General features: G+C 37.2%; 1 protein-coding gene across 3 annotated transcripts in view; it reads left to right on the top strand.

The window, feature by feature from the left end:
* LOC119777104 (CUB and sushi domain-containing protein 3-like) overlaps nt 1-18,445 on the top strand; it is a 319,759-nt gene that overhangs the window by 154,559 nt on the left and 146,755 nt on the right. For all 3 annotated transcript variants that reach the window (XM_038275900.1, XM_038275898.1, XM_038275899.1), the window contains exon 31: nt 519-635. In XM_038275900.1, the coding sequence (XP_038131828.1) occupies nt 519-635 (117 nt within the window). The remainder of the gene's footprint in view (nt 1-518; nt 636-18,445) is intronic.

The raw sequence follows: 18,445 nt of genomic DNA, 5'->3' as shown, positions 1-18,445 counted from the left end.
AAAATATAAATAAAAGTGATTTTAATAAAAAAAAAAGTTAATGTAAGTAAGTCTTGTAGCAACGAAATCAAAGCAATGCAAACCCCCCCAAATTGAACAAAAAAAAATCCAGTCCCATGTGATACAACCCTCCAGTGGTCTCAAGTGTTTACCAGCTTGAGCTCTGACTGGTGTCAAAAAATAACACTTACTAAGGCACTCCTCTATGAGCTGCAAACACTTTTCACCTTAGTTTGACAATTCTCCTTTTGGTAAACCTGTGTTTTCTTACTCTTCTTCTTTAGGGCCATTGTTAAGTTGAAATAAATGTCCATATGTGTTTTAAAAGTCAAATTTCTATTAGTTTTATCAGCAGCTTAACGTTCAAAGGATTCCTTTTATCTCTTCTTTTTGCTATTTCTACTTCCTGTCCTTCCCCTTTGCCTGTAAAGGTTTAATGGAATTTATTGTCTTATTTTCAAAGATATTATTACATTTGTTAAATTTGCCTTTGTGTGTCTTGCTTCTTGTCCCTGTAGCTCCCTGCGGAGGTCACTTTACTGGTTTAGAGGGGACCGTTCTGTCCCCAAACTACCCACATAATTACACCAGAGGTCAGAGCTGTGTCTATGACATCTTTGTCCCTGGAGACTTTGGTAAGCATTTAAAGCATTGTTTGCATTAAGTTCTATAAAAATTTTATTTTTAGGCTGTTTCTTTAGGCTTGTCTTTTTTTTTTGTGGCAAAGTTTTAGAGAAACATGTTTATTTCAAGACTGATGCAAGATTGTTAAACTAATACTTCTGTGTTTTTTGTGAAGGTTGTTAATGAGGATTGGGTATATTACAGGAAGAAACACAGGCTTAGGTGACAGGGAATTACCAATCCAAACATTCATACTTGCATTATTCATTACTCAGAAGAAGTTAATTTGTGCTTCATACATTTTCAGTGTTATGCCTGATGCTTACAGCCATGAAGACTCAAGTAAATGTGTTTTCTCTGCCGAAGTAATATTTTCTCCATTTATATTAAGTATGTACAAAGAACGATGTTTAGGCTCAAGCTGATAGTAAGGACAGCTGCTTCTCCTTCAGATAAAAACTGCTGGTGTTCAATGACAGGTAATGTTTGAGGCTTATTAGCTGTACAGTATTTCATGACTGTACTTGAATTAAGCAAACAAAAATTGAGTATATTGGCATGAAAAAACAATTTTCGTAGGAGCCAAAGAAAGGTACTGTGGGTCAAACAAAAGGTTTTATCCAAATAGTGGAAACAGAGGAATTGTTGGCCGATATAAGCACAGCTGCTTATGTAAAATTCAGCAAAGATCCCATGAAAACCTTGACACATTTCTGCTCAGCAGTCCGTACTATTCATAATAAGCTACAGAAATCCAGGCAGCTGTTTTTATTCACTAAACCCCCATGCTCATGAAACACACATTCATCCCTTGTGTGATGATCCTCTCCGACTGTTTACATCTTTTTCTCCCATCACTCGCTGCTCATGGTGTCCAGGAACCCACAGGTCTTTTTTTAATAAATAATGCATCAAAATGCTGTCTTGCCTAAACTGCTGGCACATGCTTAATGGTGTGTGGAATTTGCACAGCAACATTCCCACCTGTGTCTTTGAATTTCCTTTACGGGGATGTGCTGTGGAAACAGAGGCTATCGATGGTAGGCAAGACTGCTGTGATGTGGCTTGATTGAAATGCAGCCTGAACAACCAGGTTTAACAGCACAGCGAGAGCAGAATAAAAACTTTAAGGCAGAAAACACAAGAATGATGTTTCACATTTGTATAAAACATGCTTTTATTTTGCAGCCAATGTTTAAAGGCTTTATGAAGAACCTAAAGCATGATAAATGCATGACTTTTGTAAAACACTCATCAGTTTTTTGAATAGTTCAAAAGAAATGTAAGATTATGTGTTGCTCTTCAGTAAAAATGCACACATGCCTAAAAAACGTCTTCATGGACACATTAGTTTGTATTGTAGGTGAAAACTTGGCTCAGTCAGAAACATGAGAAATGAATTACACACTAGGTGATATGTTTTTAAGGATTTCTTCCACTTAAAGTTATAGTGGAGGATTTTTGCGAATTTTTTGAAAAGACCTGCCCTCTCCACTTAAAATAAAGAGGCGCTCCCGAAAGCGAACGTCGATTAAACACACGTGAGACCATGCACAAGCCCATTTTTTCTCAAAGAGGTGCAGGGTCGCAATGATAAGACGGTTGCTTGGATGGATCTCATCTCACCCATGTTTATATATAAAACTTTCCCCGCAAATAAGACTACTGGTATATTAAAAGAATCAAGACATGCTTGTATTTGTGTGGCCAAAGTATAACTACTAACGATGCAAATTACAAAATAAATAAACTTATCTTCCCTGGAAAGTGACAGTATAGAGTCAGACAACTTTTACTAGCGATGATGTGAAATGGATTTCTCCAAATAGCATGCAAACTTTACCTGTCGAGTAGAAACTTTGCAACCGAGGCATCAGTGGGAAGCTTGACCTGCGCTTTCACATCTGCTGCTGTTGGTTTTACTTTGCTTTATCAAGACCAAATTCTGTGCAGCAGTCTACCAGGACATATTGAAGCCCTTCATGCTTTCCTCTGTTGGCAAGCTATATGTTGATACTGATTTGAGATTCTCCGCACACTACCCACTAGTTTATGCCTCACTATCACTCTCCTAGATCAGCCAGTGGATTTGCCTCAAAGAATCTATTGTTTCAAAGATGAGAGACACCTGAACCAACCACACAGAGACCCAATCAAAACAAGTTGAGCCTCCTTAACACCTAAGCACAGCCACAGGGTAATGCCACTGTGTGAACATTACTCCTTAGTGGGCTGACATTTTTTGTGAAGCAATTTTTATATTCGCCTTTGAGTGCGTATTTGGTATTAAGAAAAAAGTATAAAAGCAAAAACAAAATTTAACAAGTTAACTTCATCATGCATTCTTAAAAAAATATGGATGTATGCGTTCTGCATAAAAAGTCTGTGGTTCTAACCTCCATACAGGACTCTTTAGAAAAAATAGCATTTTTTTTCTCTGTAGGAGCTTGACAGTAGACACTCACCTTCAGGCAGCATTTTAAAAGGAATCACATTTCAGTGCCTAGTACACAGGTGATTGAAATTTGTAACCGCCCAGGGTAGGGTGTCAGATATGTGTCATATTCTGTCCTTCAAATGATCTGTAGCATATCATAATCCCCTGAGACATTGTGTCAGCTTGGTTGCAGTTCCAGAAAAAAATAGCATCTCCTGACTCTGCTTCAATGACCTGAGGGTTTTATACAGGGTTGAGGGTTAAATCATTATGTGAGTTTATGTCTTACGGATCAAAGTGTTGGAATGAAGGGCGCCAAAAGATTATGTTCATCCCTTAGTATAGTATTATGATGTAAGGTCACAACAAAATCCCTTAACATTGGGTTGGGTAGCAGGTACCACATGTTTTCTCTGGTTGTGCTATTCACCTCACAAAACTCTCCATGTTTCTGTTTAATGTGTCAGGTGTTTCTTAATGATTGCTAATGATGAATATGGGATTTTAAAAGAGTAATTATAATAATGCACTTTACTGGAAATCTAATGGACATATTTTTTTTAATTAAATGCCAAATTAGAACATTTTAAAGGGATAGTTCGGGATTTTTGACATGAATCTGTATGGCATCCCCATCACCAGTGTCATGCAATCACACTGACTTACCCCTGGCAGCATCCTGTGAGCAGAGTTCTCGTCCAGCTTTGGTCAAGCCGAAAGTATTCCGGCAGGTTTGCTAGACCCAGCGAAATAGAACGTTTCCCAAAACATTATGTGTTCAAAAGAGTGATATTTTTGCATCCCAAAAACTGTTCGTATCAGTGCGCGCGACACCATGACCTGACCGCTAGGGCCTACCTGTTTGATTCGCGATTGTTTACTACTGGGGAAGATGTCGGACTACGAGAGCGACGAGGAAAACATCGACTTCCACTTAGAGCCAAAGGGATATCTTTATGAACCCGAGTACACTGACGATGAACTTCGACAAATGGAGTTAGATCGGGCAGAAAGAGAGAGGGTGGACAGAGAAGTGATGGAAGCTGAAGCCGGAGCCGCAGGAGCCACGGCTGGAGCTGCGATATCCAGGGTGGCCGACAAATCATGGTGCACTTGTTTCAAGTGCGAATTAATGCAGACAGAGGTGGAATGCTACTGTTGCCACGAGTGGGATTTAGTAATGCCCGAGATACAGAACCTTTCCATTGATGAGGATGTCGGAGTTGCAGCAGCTGCTGTCTGCATCACAAACAACAGCGACTTCCTGGAAGTTGAGAACAAGTTGAGCTCGCTGTCAGAATGACGGCGCGCACTGATACGAACAGAGAGAAAATAGGACCAAGTGATAACGACACTCACTGTTTTTGGGATGCAAAAATATCACTCTGTTGAACACATAATGTTTTGGGAAGAGAAACGTTTTATTTCGCTGGGTCTAGCAAACCTGCCGGACTACTTTCGGCTTGACCAAAGCTGGACGAGAACTCTGCTCACAGGATGCTGCCAGGGGTAAGTCAGTGTGATTGCATGACACTGGTGATGGGGATGCCATACAGATTCATGTCAAAAATCCCGAACTATCCCTTTAAGCTTAAAATCGACAGCCTTCCTGCATGTAGTGAGATGAAAGAAAGATCTGAGATGAAGAACAACAACTTTATTGCTGCTTTCAGGAACTTAAACCCACATGATGCTAAACAGTATCTTTAATTTACAAAATAATGTAACTTTGTCTCTATGTGCAGTTCTCCTACTTTTTATCAATATATGTTTTTTTAACCTATATAATGTTATTAATATCTTCATGTGGTAAATATTAGGGGCACCGCCCTTTTCTTCTCAGAACATTCTAAAACCTAGAAAATACAATGAAATCTGTGTCTGAAAGGTCTTTGTGTCAAAAATGCTAAAGGTGTCCTTGTCCTGCATACCACTGTGCAAATTATTAAAAATATCATATGCACACCTTTTTTAATTCTTCCTATACTTACTACAGACCTAATTGTTGGGTCTTAGATTGTACCCATTTTAGTTCAGTTTATTTCAATTGAGTTTATTTAGGTAGCACCAATTCACCAAACATTTTATCCCAACTATAACAGAGAACTTAACAGAGAAAATTCAATCAGATCATACAGAAATACTGGTAAAATGGTTTCTGTCTAAGGAAAACCAACTGATCGCATCGCTTCATTGACTTTACAGGACAGGTTCCTCCTCGATGAGCATGGGGGGACAGTAGATATTCCCCTTCATTGTGTCGTTGACTCTACAGCACCCCTCACACTGAGGAATCTTTTACTCAGATAACTTTAAATTAAATAAAGTGGAGCCAATTGTTTTTAGACATAATCTAATAGGTATGTACATGCAGTTAACCTGTATGTAATAGATCCTAGTATAAATCTAGGTGTTCTGTGAAAGCCCGTGACAGTTTGTTAGAGGACTTAAGCGAACAAAGATCTTCATGAAGACCAAGGATACTTTGCAGGTCAGGGACATAAGTCAAGCAGAAATTTAGAGCTTTGAGCATCCCACAGAGTAGTTTTATATTCATTTTAAAATAGAATAATGGCACAACTACAGATCGTCCAAGAAATGGCTGTTCCCTTTAACTGATAAGTTTGTATGGAAGAAATCTTTTCAGAGAAGAATTTAAGGTGTCCATGGAAAAACTCTAGGGGCAGAATCTGTTGACAGTGTAACTATTTGTCATGCCCTTTACCCTTACCTTTAGTCTTTATGTTTTCCAAAAGAAAGTAAATGTTTTTTTGCAGTTTACAATTTACAGGGTATGGCCAACATATAAGAACATGTTTGTACAGATTAGACCAAACACATTTTTTATGGTTGAATTTAAAATGCTCTGTAGTAGAAAACTACCTCTGCCACTGCACGTCATCAAAAATACACCATGCTTTTACACCATCCCCTTTTGGGACGGCTAATAGTTTAAGCGAGGCAAGTAACCTAAATTTGTGAACACGTACAAGTACATATACAGAGAGAGAGACTTATGATGTTTTGTCTCTGACAGCTGTTTTGCATTTGACACCACAGCTTCTTTTACATTGAAATTCTATATTATAACTGGAGTTACTGTTTTACATCTGTCCTGCTGATGTTCGATTTTTCATTAATTCATACAAAGACTTTACTTACTATTAAAGAACAATACATCGTTTTTTTGTTTTTGTTTTTACATAGACTGATGTTTTGTTGCATTATTTGGGACATATTTGGGAAAATGGGTCAAATATTACATTCTTCTCAGTATGAATAATGATTGCACACGTTGCTTGAGTTGATTTGTCAGTATATAGGAAACTGATTTTCGATTACTTAGATCCTTCTGTAATAGAGGAGTATACTCACAGGGATGATGTGAATGCTGCTGGCTCTAAAAGGATTGATCCAGGTTGAAAAATGGCTATCAGAGACAGAATCAGTAAACCTGTAGCGTATTGGGTAGAATTACAGATAACCAAGAACCATGAAAAAACCATGAAGAGTAAATCCCTTTAACTATAATTACAGTAGGCATTCTGGGGTGGAGATGCACATCTCAATCTCTAGATATACAATGTTTCTAGAAGCTTTGTACATCTATAGATTGAGATCTGCACCTCCGCCCCTTTTTTTAAGCCTTAATCAGCCTTTAGCAGGTTTTCCCTTCAGGATTTGACTTAATCTATTAACTTTCACAAGCAAGTAAAGGAAACCAAACAGTAATCCAACCATAATTTGAACAAACTACATTAAGGCTGACTTTATTTGCCAAATGTTACATTCCTGAAGACATTGATGTGATGTATTGTATTTTAATCAGTACTTTAAAAAAAAAAGTTCAGATTTTTCTTAAGTGTTTAATGTTATTCATACTTATCCTTCCATTTATGAATAATGCACTAGATTCTCTGGCTTCGGTATATGTATTTATTGAAATTTGATGGTAACTTAGCAAAAAATTAAAACGTTTAAGAGGTATGAATCCTTCTGATTGACACTGTACATGTAGTTGCAACTTTGTAGTTGATATTTATTTCCACTTAAATCAAAACAAGTTAGATATTAATGGTCAGTAAATACAAGCCTACATACATTTGTGAATCGTTTTGGCTTGTCCTTAAAGCCTGTTTCCCTTTTATTTCATTCTTTATTTGTATGTTGTAAAATGCAGATCGTGCATCTTGCTTGACCTTTAATATATAATTGCTTTGTCGGAAGCAATCTTAATCCTATTGTATGAAAAGATTTCTGACTCATTTTATAAATAGATGAATAATTCATGCACTTAAACTTTGCCTTTGGCACTTCTTGTAGATATACGTTACTGTTATACACAACAAAACTGACTTTTGTTTACACCAAGTCCAGCAGTAAGTGTATGACATTTTAAACACATATACCAGGGCGGAAAAAGCTCTTCAAATAGAAAAACAAGGTCCAATCTTGTTTTGTGTGGTCTTGCAAAAGAAAAAGAAAACATTTACAGATGACCAAAAAAACCTAACCGTGCTTCTGCCTGAGTTCTACTTAATATTTGGCATATCTTTGTTCTGTGCTTTTCTTTATGAAAGTTTATATCTTTAGAGTTTAGCTTAACTTGAAGTGTAAAAAAAGCATACATCACCAATCACAAGTATCAATGGCTGTTTTTTAAATTATTTTTTTGACTAAACTTCCAAGAATAAGCCTGCATGTTGTTTTCAAAACATCCATCCGCAAAGGTTTGTCTAAATGTCCCTTTAAAAGTACAAGACCCTACAGTTTGTACATACATTTGAATGTCTTGGGTGTTTTCTTGGATTCTGTTTCATCTTTTAAAAAACAGGTAAAAAAAATTGATCCAGAAATGTTCATTTTTATATTCATGACATCAGACAAATCTGATCGTCGCTGCCAAAATTAGCTGCTAAAGTTTCTTCATTCCATGATTTATTTTTCACATGTTGATTGCTGTATTACTAACTGGTCATTGGCAAGCTTGACAATCTTAAAACCAATAGAATCAGTACCCAAAAAGCTTTAAAAGCATTTCATAGAAAACCTCTGTCCTTTCATCACTGCCCTATTCTCTGAAAATACAGTATTAATTTCGATTTAACTGTGTGATACCTCACAGACCCAAAACAATGGGTATATATATATATAATTATATATACAGGTGCTGGTCATAAAATTAGAATATCATGAAAAAGTAGATTGATTTTAGTAATTCCATTTAAAAAGTGAAACTTGTATATTATATTCATACATTACATACAAACTCATATATTTCAGATGTTTATTTTGTTTAATTTTGATGATTACAAATGACAACAAATGAAAATCTCAAATTCATCATATCAGAAAATTAGAATATTGTGAAAAGGTTCAAAATTGATGGCCCCTGGTGCCACACTCTAATCAGCTAATTAACTCAAACCACCTGCAAAAGCCTTTAAATGGTCTTTCAGTCTAGTTCTATAGGCTACACAATCATGGGGAAGACTGCTGACTTGACAGTTGTCCAAAAGACGACCATCGACACCTTGCACAAGGAGGGCAAGACACAAAAGGTCATCGCTAAAGAGGCTGGCTGTTCCCAGAGCTCAGTGTCCAAGCACATTAATAGAGAGGCGAAGGGAAGGAAAAGATGTGGTCGAAAAAAGTGTACAAGCAAGAGAGATAACCGCACCCTGGAGAGGATTGTGAAACAAAACCCATTCAAAAATGTGGGGGAGATTCACAAAGAGTGGACTGCAGCTGGAGTGAGTGCTTCAAGAACCACCACACACAGACGTATGAAAGACATGGGTTTCTGCTGTCGCATTCCTTGTGTCAAGCCACTCTTGAACCACAGACAGCGTCAGAAGCGTCTTGCCTGGGCTAAAGAGAAACAGGACTGGACTGCTGGTGAGTGGTCCAAAGTCATGTTCTCTGATGAAAGTAAATTTTGCATTTCCTTTGGAAATCAAGGTCCCAGAGTCTGGAGGAAAAGAAGAGAGGCACTTCATCCACGTTGCTTGAAGTCCAGTGTAAAGTTTCCACAGTCAGTGATGGTTTGGGGTGCCATGTCATCTGCTGGTGTTGGTCCATTGTGTTTTCTGAGGTCCAGGGTCAACGCAGCCACATACCAGGAAGTTTTAGAGCACTTCATGCTTCCTGCAGCTGACCAACTTTTTGGAGATGCAGATTTCATTTTCCAACAGGACTTGGCACCTGCACACAGTGCCAAAGCTACCAGTACCTGGTTGAAGGACCATGGTATCCCTGTTCTTAATTGGCCAGCAAACTCTCCTGACCTTAACCCCATAGAAAATCTATGGGGTATTGTGAAGAAGAAGATGCAATACACCAGACCCAACAATTCAGAAGAGCTAAAAGCCACTATTAGAGCAACTTGGGCTATCATAACACCTGAGCAGTGCCACAGACTGATCGACTCCATGCCACGCCGCATTGCTGCAGTAATACAGGCCAAAGGAGGCCCAACTAAATACTGAGTGCTGTACATGCTCATACTTTTCATGTTCATACTTTTCAGTTGGCCAACATTTCTATAAATCCTTTGTTTTTATTGGTCTTCAGTAATATTCTAATTTTCTGATATGATGAATTTGAGATTTTCATTTGTTGTCATTTGTAATCATCAAAATTAAACAAAATAAACATCTGAAATATATGAGTTTGTATGTAATGTATGAATATAATATACAAGTTTCACTTTTTAAATGGAATTACTGAAATCAATCTACTTTTTCATGATATTCTAATTTTATGACCAGCACCTGTACTTTTTTGGCATCGGGTATTTAACTACACTTTGGCATGAGCAGCATGCGGTCTATCAAGTTTTGGCCAAAAACTTACTATATTTAAACTGTATGCAGCTAGAAACGAGGAGAAAGAAAGATGCAGTTTTCCTTTTAGTTTTAAATACTCTTTTTTTTCTTTATATTCAACATTTACTTTAATTTGCCAATGTTCTGCAGGGTTATTTCTGACAGTGAACACAAGGCTGACACAATAAGCTGCCAGAATGTCATCACCTTAAAAACTGCAGGTTGTCAAAACCAGTTTAGGCTGCCACTCATAGGATTGTTTGACGCTGAAATTTAACAAAGGCACAATGAATAATTACACATCCATAGACATGTGCCTGTGGGGAAACCATACAAAAGGCACCTTTTACATCTATACTGCTCCAATAAATAGTTCACTGCTCATATTAGGTTTGTTTTCCTAAGCAAGGTGTGCACTTCAGAAAATGATGTAGACAGACAAAGAAGTGTTATTCTGTGTGTGCCAGGGTTGCTCGAGGCATAATCTCACTCCTCAGCAGACATCACTGTTGAGTCAACAGCTAGCCTCCGGGGTCAGTGTTTTTATGATCATACTCAGCAGTACTTCATTTTGGTCTCCTTCTTCTCATTTTCTGTGTCGTTCATTATAAATCTCTCTCTCATTAAGATGTTCCCCATCTAACTTGTTCTCCTACAGTATATACTTTGGCAATCCACAAAAATCTCTATGCGTTTTTCTTATTGTTAGACTCTCATACCCCTTTCAGTCTCAACAGACTCTCTCTTGCTCATTTTCTGTCCGTCTTGTTACAGCCTGGATTTATTGCAGTAATCAGTCAGTGCTCTTGTCCTGCCTCCTGACACATTCTGCGGCAACTATTATGCATATGTTGTTGTTATAGACATGTACGCTGGAGCTATAAAAGACCTCAGGCAGATAAACAGAGGTGAATGAATGTTGTGTCTATAAAATCAAATTCACCTGGGCCTATTAGGGAAACATTTCCAGAGAGAGTTGGGTAAAATTAAACTTTTAAAAAGCTGAAAACTGGTTAAAAAATAAACAACAAGAAAACAAACAAACAAACATAAACACCTATTTTTTTCATGTGCAAAACCTTTCCCAATTTGGCATGGGGTAAAGTAGAATATATAATATGACCATCAGGAGCACCTTACAGTTAAATCAATATTCAGTTCAGACTCATTCAAAAGAAATGTGAAGTACTTTTAAGTCTAGCATCTTTCTTAAAGAAAATAATTCATCTTTAGTTTGTTTGTTAGATTAAACACCATGGGCCAGCATCTGCTCACTATGTTTAGACTGCTATAATAGATACTGACCACCAGCACGGGTTTTGTTAAACCTTTATTAAAGAAATATTCTAAAAAAGCCTAAAACATTAAAGTACCTTGCTAAAGAACAATGAACCAACGTTAAAAAGAAAGAAATGTTGTTCAGTGTATATATATCTATAGATATATAGATATATATATGAACACATTTAAAAAAAAAACTTCCCCAGCCATTGCGGGCGGTCTTTTTTTCCTCCAAGCTCGGTTTAGCTGTTGATGTCTGATGTATTTCCAGGGATCTGCTGTAGCCACTCTTCAAGTTTGGGCGTCTCTACCCCGAGTGCCCCAATGATCACGGGCACCACTGACCTTCCAGGTTTTTCTCCAGGTCTTCTCTGAGACCCTGGCATTTCTCTAGTTTTTCATGTTCTTTTTTCTGATGTTGCAGTCCCTTGGTATTGCTATGTCAACCACAATGGCTTTTTCTGCTTTTTGTCCACCACCACAATGTCCGGTTGGTTTGCCATTACCATTCAGTCCATCTGAATCTGGAAATTCCACAGGATCTTGGCTCGGTCATTCTCTACCACCTTTTGAGGTGTTTCCCACTTTGACCTTGGGGTTTCCAGCCCATACTCTACACAGATGTTCCTGTACAGTATAATGTCCTATGGTCCCCTTGGATTTTGTAAATGAGGTTTGTGTGTGCTGTCACTGGCCAGAATCTCTGTAGGCCTTTGCTGCAACAAAGCAAATATGACAGGTTAGTTCTCCATAATTTATATTCAGGAGAACAAACATATGCTTCTACTTTTTGTACCTCTCACCAATCCACTATGCTCTGAATGTCTTTGACACCTCAACTGAGATTTGCCTTAAGGCACATGTTACTAATCCAGTAGCTCTGTGTCAATACAGAGTTGCATTTCACTTCTGTTGTATAATGGTGGTCTGAACAGTTGCATATCACAGCAGTTCTCCTTAGCTGTTTTTTAGTTTCATTTTTAGTGGAATGAGGAGCATCACATTTGACAGGCTGAGCTTGGTTATTTCAGATGTCAGAATTTAATGGCAAACAGAGAAAGGCATATCCTGCAGCTGTTTGCAATCTGAGAAATGTTTTTCTAAAACAGCCAATGTAGAAGTTTAGTTTGTACTTCAAATGTATTATAAACTACCTACAAAAGTGGTTACAACATTAATGGGTATGCTCTAATCTTTTTAACTTCATTGTGTCTTATCTGAGGTGAAGTTAGGGAAATGTCAAGGATTTTAGAAAATTGACTCAGCTTTCCTGTCAGACCATAATTAGATATTTGATCAAAAAAATTATATTACTAAAGATGTTAACCCTTACTGATCAGCTTTAATGGGATTTATTGGTCAAAGCCATTTATCTGACTTTAATGTTCAAGGTTATAAATGCTCCAGCAAAAACATTTTTTCACCCCTGTAAGCTAAAAGGTTTTGGTGTTCGTACTATACCTGATCGCTGGGATTTTGAACCAAACAGTCACACAACATATATTACTGTTTTAGTTAATGGTGACTCTGTGGACATCAGTGTCAATCAAAATTCATGGAGGAAATGGTGTTGAACTGCCACATTGGGGCAGACCAGTCAGATAAAAGCTGTATTCCTTCATGGTGTTGGCAGGGATGCAATCTGATCAGAACAATGATCCCTATGCTTGAGGAATGGTTTGAGGAGTTTGTAGATATGAATAATTCCCCAGATTTTGATTAAATCTAAAAAACTGTAGGAAATCTAGAAGAAAACATATTTATCCAGAGACCCTACCTGGCATCTTACCAGTCTATATGAAAGAAAAAACAAAGGTGGGGAAGCAAGGATGCTTATGAGGCACAAATTTTTTTTTTTCAGCTGATCATTTCTTCTGTGACTCATTTTTGCTGTATTGCTTTACATAAGGGGTGCTCAAGTCCAGTCCTCAAGAGCTACCATCCTATAACTTTTAGATGAATCTCTTCTCTAGCACACCTGAATCTAAAGCCTAAATCCCCTCCTTTAGCTCAGCAGAGGCGTGGTAACGAGCCACTCATTTGATTCAGGTGTGTTAAAAACGGTTACATCAAATAGTTGCAGGATAGTAGCTCTTGAGGACTGAACTTGAGCACCCCTGCTTTACATCATGCTCCTTACCATAAGAAAAAAAAAATCATTGACAAATATCCCTAAAACCCTTCTTAGAATCCCTTTTCTCCAGACTCACCCAGTTAAAACCTCCTACACTGTCTTTGTTGCAGGCTGCATTTTATTTCATTTAGCCTAGATTCCATCATATTTTTTGTAAAATCCTTTACCTGTTCTGTTCTAAGAGCATTTTGTGCTGGTTGCCCACAACATGGACCACTGCTTTGTGTTTTGATTAACAGCTGATGCAACCTTTTGAAAATGACTGCATGCCTGCTTTCTTTGCATTTTAGAAAGCCCCTGTTTTGCAGATTTTTTATTTTTTTTTTTACTTTTAGTTTTTTTGACCCAGTCAAATGCTGGACATTATTTCAATTTTTGGGACAAATGAGGACATCTTGTCACCCTAATCTTGTTGTCAGACGCACAGTGGTCTGGCGGACTCCATGCCTCGATAGATCAGGGAGGTTTTGGAAGCAAACACAGACCAATACATAGTAAGAAATGTGGTCATAATGTAATGCCAGATTGGTGTAGTGTTATTATACATTTATTGCCACAATGGTTCCCTAATAATAGATGATGGTTCCTTGTTAGATACCCAAATATTAATCTCTCTGAAAGACCATATGCTCTACAGGCTGTAATTTAAGATAGAACAACATAGTTATGCAGAGAATGTATAATCTCTCCAGAGGCATTTTCTATTTTTGCTAAAATGAGCTAGGGTTTATGTAAAAAATTATACTGAAGAGGAGTTAAGCTGTTATTTAATACCAATACAGCTGATGAGTCATATATAATACACTCACAGTTCTCTTACATGGATGAGTGAGTCACAAGTTAGGTGGGTAGTTTGGATTAAAACAACTTTCTTTCAAGCAAATAAATTGTCTATATTACATTTTAGAAACCCCAAGAACTAAATTACCATATTCTCTTTGCATTGCTTTTAAATGTCTTTTATATACTTTATTTATATTTATATACTCAGCATAAGTGTGTTTAGAAACATTTATGTATTCCACACTTATAGCATGATTCTGTAAATAAATAGTTTTCCTTCTGTATTTTTATTTTTTTCACTGGCTTTCTAAGGAGTATCTGCAGGAGATGAGTGCTTTAAAGAGTCTCAGTCTGGAGTCTTTCTACTTAGATTTGCATGTTTTCCAAAAGCATTTATGGGTTCTTCTTGTTCAACCTTGGGTACTTAGGTTTTCTCCCACAGTTCAAAAACATGACTGGGTGGTGGTCATACTGTATGGGTGGGTGCATGGAATTTGCTCTGTATTTCTTTGTTGCTCTTAATTTGACTCGTGACCTGTTGAGGCTTGAGTAATTCTGCAACCCTGCATAGACAACAGGGTGGAGGAGAAAATGTTTTTTGCAAAGGTCAGTTTTGTTAAACCAACACTAAGTAGCTTTTCAAGCTTCATAAAATATTTTCATAACTTTTGGGATCTACTTACAACTAGTTGAATGACACCTCTATCATGGCCATAGGCATCTGTATCGCTTTTGGCGACACTAGGCAACTGTTACAAGGGTGGCAGTAAACCTGCCACACACAACAACGTCCAAAAAAAAGCTTCCTGGATTGGAGGCGAAACATCTTCAAATTTGGAAGCTTGGAAACAAAGTCCAGTGGATTGTTTTAAATTTTCTTTTTTTGAAATGACTATGACCTGGATGACTGAGAATCTTCACCAGCACAAAACAACATATGTGTAGATTGCTTTACTGCATACTTCACTTCAACCTTTCCCCATTTTTATAAAGAAGGAAGTTGATGTGACTAATTTTCCTAGAGAGACTGTATATTCGTGCAAATTGTGCTTTTCCTGCTGTAATCGATACTCATGTTTACTGTGAAAATATCAAACATAACATTACATTTATCTGTTTCAAGATTCTAAACTCATCAGCACGTCAGTCGATGACGAGTGGCGGCAGCGGTGCAGGAATACTGTACAAAACCAAAGTTAAATCTTTCTTATTTTCAGCATTGTCATATGACATTGTTTTGCCACAGTTAGATTCATTACCTCATTGCTATCCATCTTTCACACAGCAACAGGACACATCAATGTAGTTCAATCCAACTGCAGTGACCAGAAGATCAGAACTTTACCACGCCATGTGCTGTTCCTCATGGGAAATGCTGTCTTGCTTCAGGCAAAAACAATACAGCTTTTATCAACTCTGGGAAGCCAAAATTGACCAAGACTGAAAGTTCTTTAGAACTGCTTTAAGCTAAATGAAAATAGAGCTGCAAAAATGTGAGACTAAAGACGCTTCAACTAGTCAAAACTGCATTTTGATGTTAAAAACTTTTCTGGTTAATTATTAACACATCTGTGTTGTTTAAACACCTTTCTGTTTTTCAAACTGTAAGTGTTCCAGAAGCTAACTACACCTTTAAGATACCTACTATTAATAACCTTTCCAAGGGACCCTTATTCAAATAAGAAAAGAAAGAAGCTATTTCTGTGTCAAAAGTAAAACTTAAATCCCGATACCTATTTAAATACAGACTTACAGTACTACTACATTTGTTGGCATTCTTGTTCACATTTCGTCAAAACTAAATTTTAGTTAAGATGGATAATAACATTATTAGGTAATGTTCACAAATGAAGATCACCCACTCTAAGTCCTAGACGATGGCTCTCGAACTGAAAAGGGTGGCTTGCCCTATCAAGTCAAAGAAGATCTCAAGCAGAGGAGCTATTTTAGAGATCCTGTCAATGAGTGAGGTAAGAATAGAGCGAAAATCCATCCGAACTCCTCAACTTGTTATTGCTACCTCCTGTTCCTAGCTCCTCTTCCTTCACCTACAGGGGGTCAACAGTAAGAGCACTTTGATACTTAGAAAGGTGCTCACTGTGCTGAATCTGGATTGCACATAGCTTTTATATAAAGCCTTCCAAACACCATCATAAAGTGGAAACACACATGGATGATGCTAGTCAATCTGGACTGCCTTCAAGAAAAGAGCTGCAGAAACAAGTTAAATTAAACATAGCAAACAGCTTAAGCTTTTTATTAAATAACCAAAACATATGAATGTACATATACATTTGCATGTGTCACACACAGTACCCCAGACAAACTAATGCATTTGGTCAAACTCTGTGGCGTGGGCTGTGCCTGCAGTTAATGTACTGTCAATCAAAGGAATGTGGGAAATCTTATACAGTAGCTCCTATGCCTTGGATAGGAACGTTGTGAAGTAAATATAATCTACCAATAGAGAGCATCCTGACTCCTTCTTTACTTCCAGTAATAATAGGATTGCACTTATCATGGTGAAGGCTGATGTACATCCACTTTGGTTTAAGTCATCTTACCAGTTTGCACTATTCAGATGGATCCTATACTGTAAAGTGCCTTGAGATGACTTGTGTTGTGAATTGGTGCTTTATAAATAAACTGAATTGAATTGAATTGAATTGTATCTCAGCCGCTCCTGGAAAGTTTACGGCTGGAGGAGTTTGGATGTCTGGGAAAAACTTTGAGCCTATAAAGAAGTAGATCCAGGAATGCAGGCATCCTGTAACTTATCAGCTTTAGACTTTTAATAAATTGTCAAATTTGTCATTCATGTGTGGACTCAGTTAAGATTTAAAAGGTAGTATGATATTTCACAGTTTTCTTAGATCGAGCTGAATATATCAGAGCTTTTAAATTGCATTTCAAACACTAATCAGATACAATAAAGAATTCCACATCTTAGCCAAACATTCAAAGTTTTGTTTTAAAACAAGCCTTATAAAGGAATAATTTAGCAGCACATCAATTTTTGTGAAAGTGTTATAAAGTGGAAAATGTTTAACAGTAGTACCATCTGAGTGCTACTCCCACTCCAACTTGTACTCGCTGACCAGGTGAACCCATTCATCCCTACAGTCGGCAATTTTTCAAATGGACACTTTCACAGCATCATAAACTTTGTCACTCATTCTCTTAATGGCTTCATGATCATAACATTGATTTTATTTCACTTTACTTCCCTGCACGCTTTTCAGATCACAGATCAATAGAGCACCTGTAGATGTGCTGGCAAATACCTGCAGTCCTGTTCGTTTGTTTTCATGTAACTAAATCCAAGTTACCAAGCTGAGATTTTTGAAAACAATTTGAGTTAACTTTCAATCTGTTTTTCTCTCTTCTTCTTTCTTATCTCAAGAAATAAACAAATTTATCTTTTTCAAACCAAAAAAAAACAACAGTTGCATTTGCTTGGGGTATCAAAAAGTCGAAATGGGTCTAAATGAAAAGATGTGTATACTGCACAGCATCAAGTTAAGTCATGTCTTTAAAGCAGGTGTTTGCTCTATTCTTTATTTTTTTGTGTTAGGAAGCTGGTACCAAGTACCAAGAGAACTCCAGAGACCAACAAACAGGCTTTTTTAAGACATATAAACACTTATAAATGAATATTCTCTTTAGAGAAATACACATTTTTTATATCTTTATGCATACTCCTACATCCCTGTGCCTGCATTTTGTGTATAAAGGCCAAATATCAAGAGGTCTTATTAAAGTGACTCGTGGGCTTTGCAGTAATTCAAGGAGAAGACTTAGACATAAAAATGTTTGTGGTCAAAGTGCATCAGGTTCTCCCAACCATGATAAGACCCAGAGGACAACCGTTTAATTTGAGCATTGCTTAAAATACGTGACAAGTTTCCCATGATGTATTTATTTAATATCTAGAAATGATTTCCTCACCTCGTAGTTGGTGTGAGATTAAAGGCGGAAATGAGTAACATTGTGCTTGTGAGCATGTGTATAAAAGCATGCTTGCTTAAGGTTGTGTGCTTGTGTTTACTAAGCAGTAAAGTGTGACCATCTAGTGAGCATTTGTGTGCTAATATTACAGCAGAGCACTGTGCTTAAAGATAGTACCCTCTTGTGTTTAGACTGAATTTATTTATATTTAATTCTGTACAATCAATAGGTACACCTTTTACGATTCGTGTCGGAGTTTTAGGAGGTCAGTTTAAACCAACTTATCATTTGAAAAAAAGGACAGATTTGCTTCTGGTATCTTTTAAATACATTTTGTGCCTGTTTGGTTCTGAATCATCCTAATTTTCTGTTTTAGGCCTTTTTGTGTGGTTATTGCTACTGTGGTGTTAT

This window comes from Cyprinodon tularosa, unplaced genomic scaffold, assembly GCF_016077235.1.
Source record: "Cyprinodon tularosa strain WSP-4 unplaced genomic scaffold, ASM1607723v1 ctg98, whole genome shotgun sequence".
Classification (NCBI taxonomy): domain Eukaryota; kingdom Metazoa; phylum Chordata; class Actinopteri; order Cyprinodontiformes; family Cyprinodontidae; genus Cyprinodon; species Cyprinodon tularosa.
The sequence above is the reverse complement of the archived record's forward strand: the minus strand, read 5'-3'. Positions and strand labels throughout refer to the sequence as shown.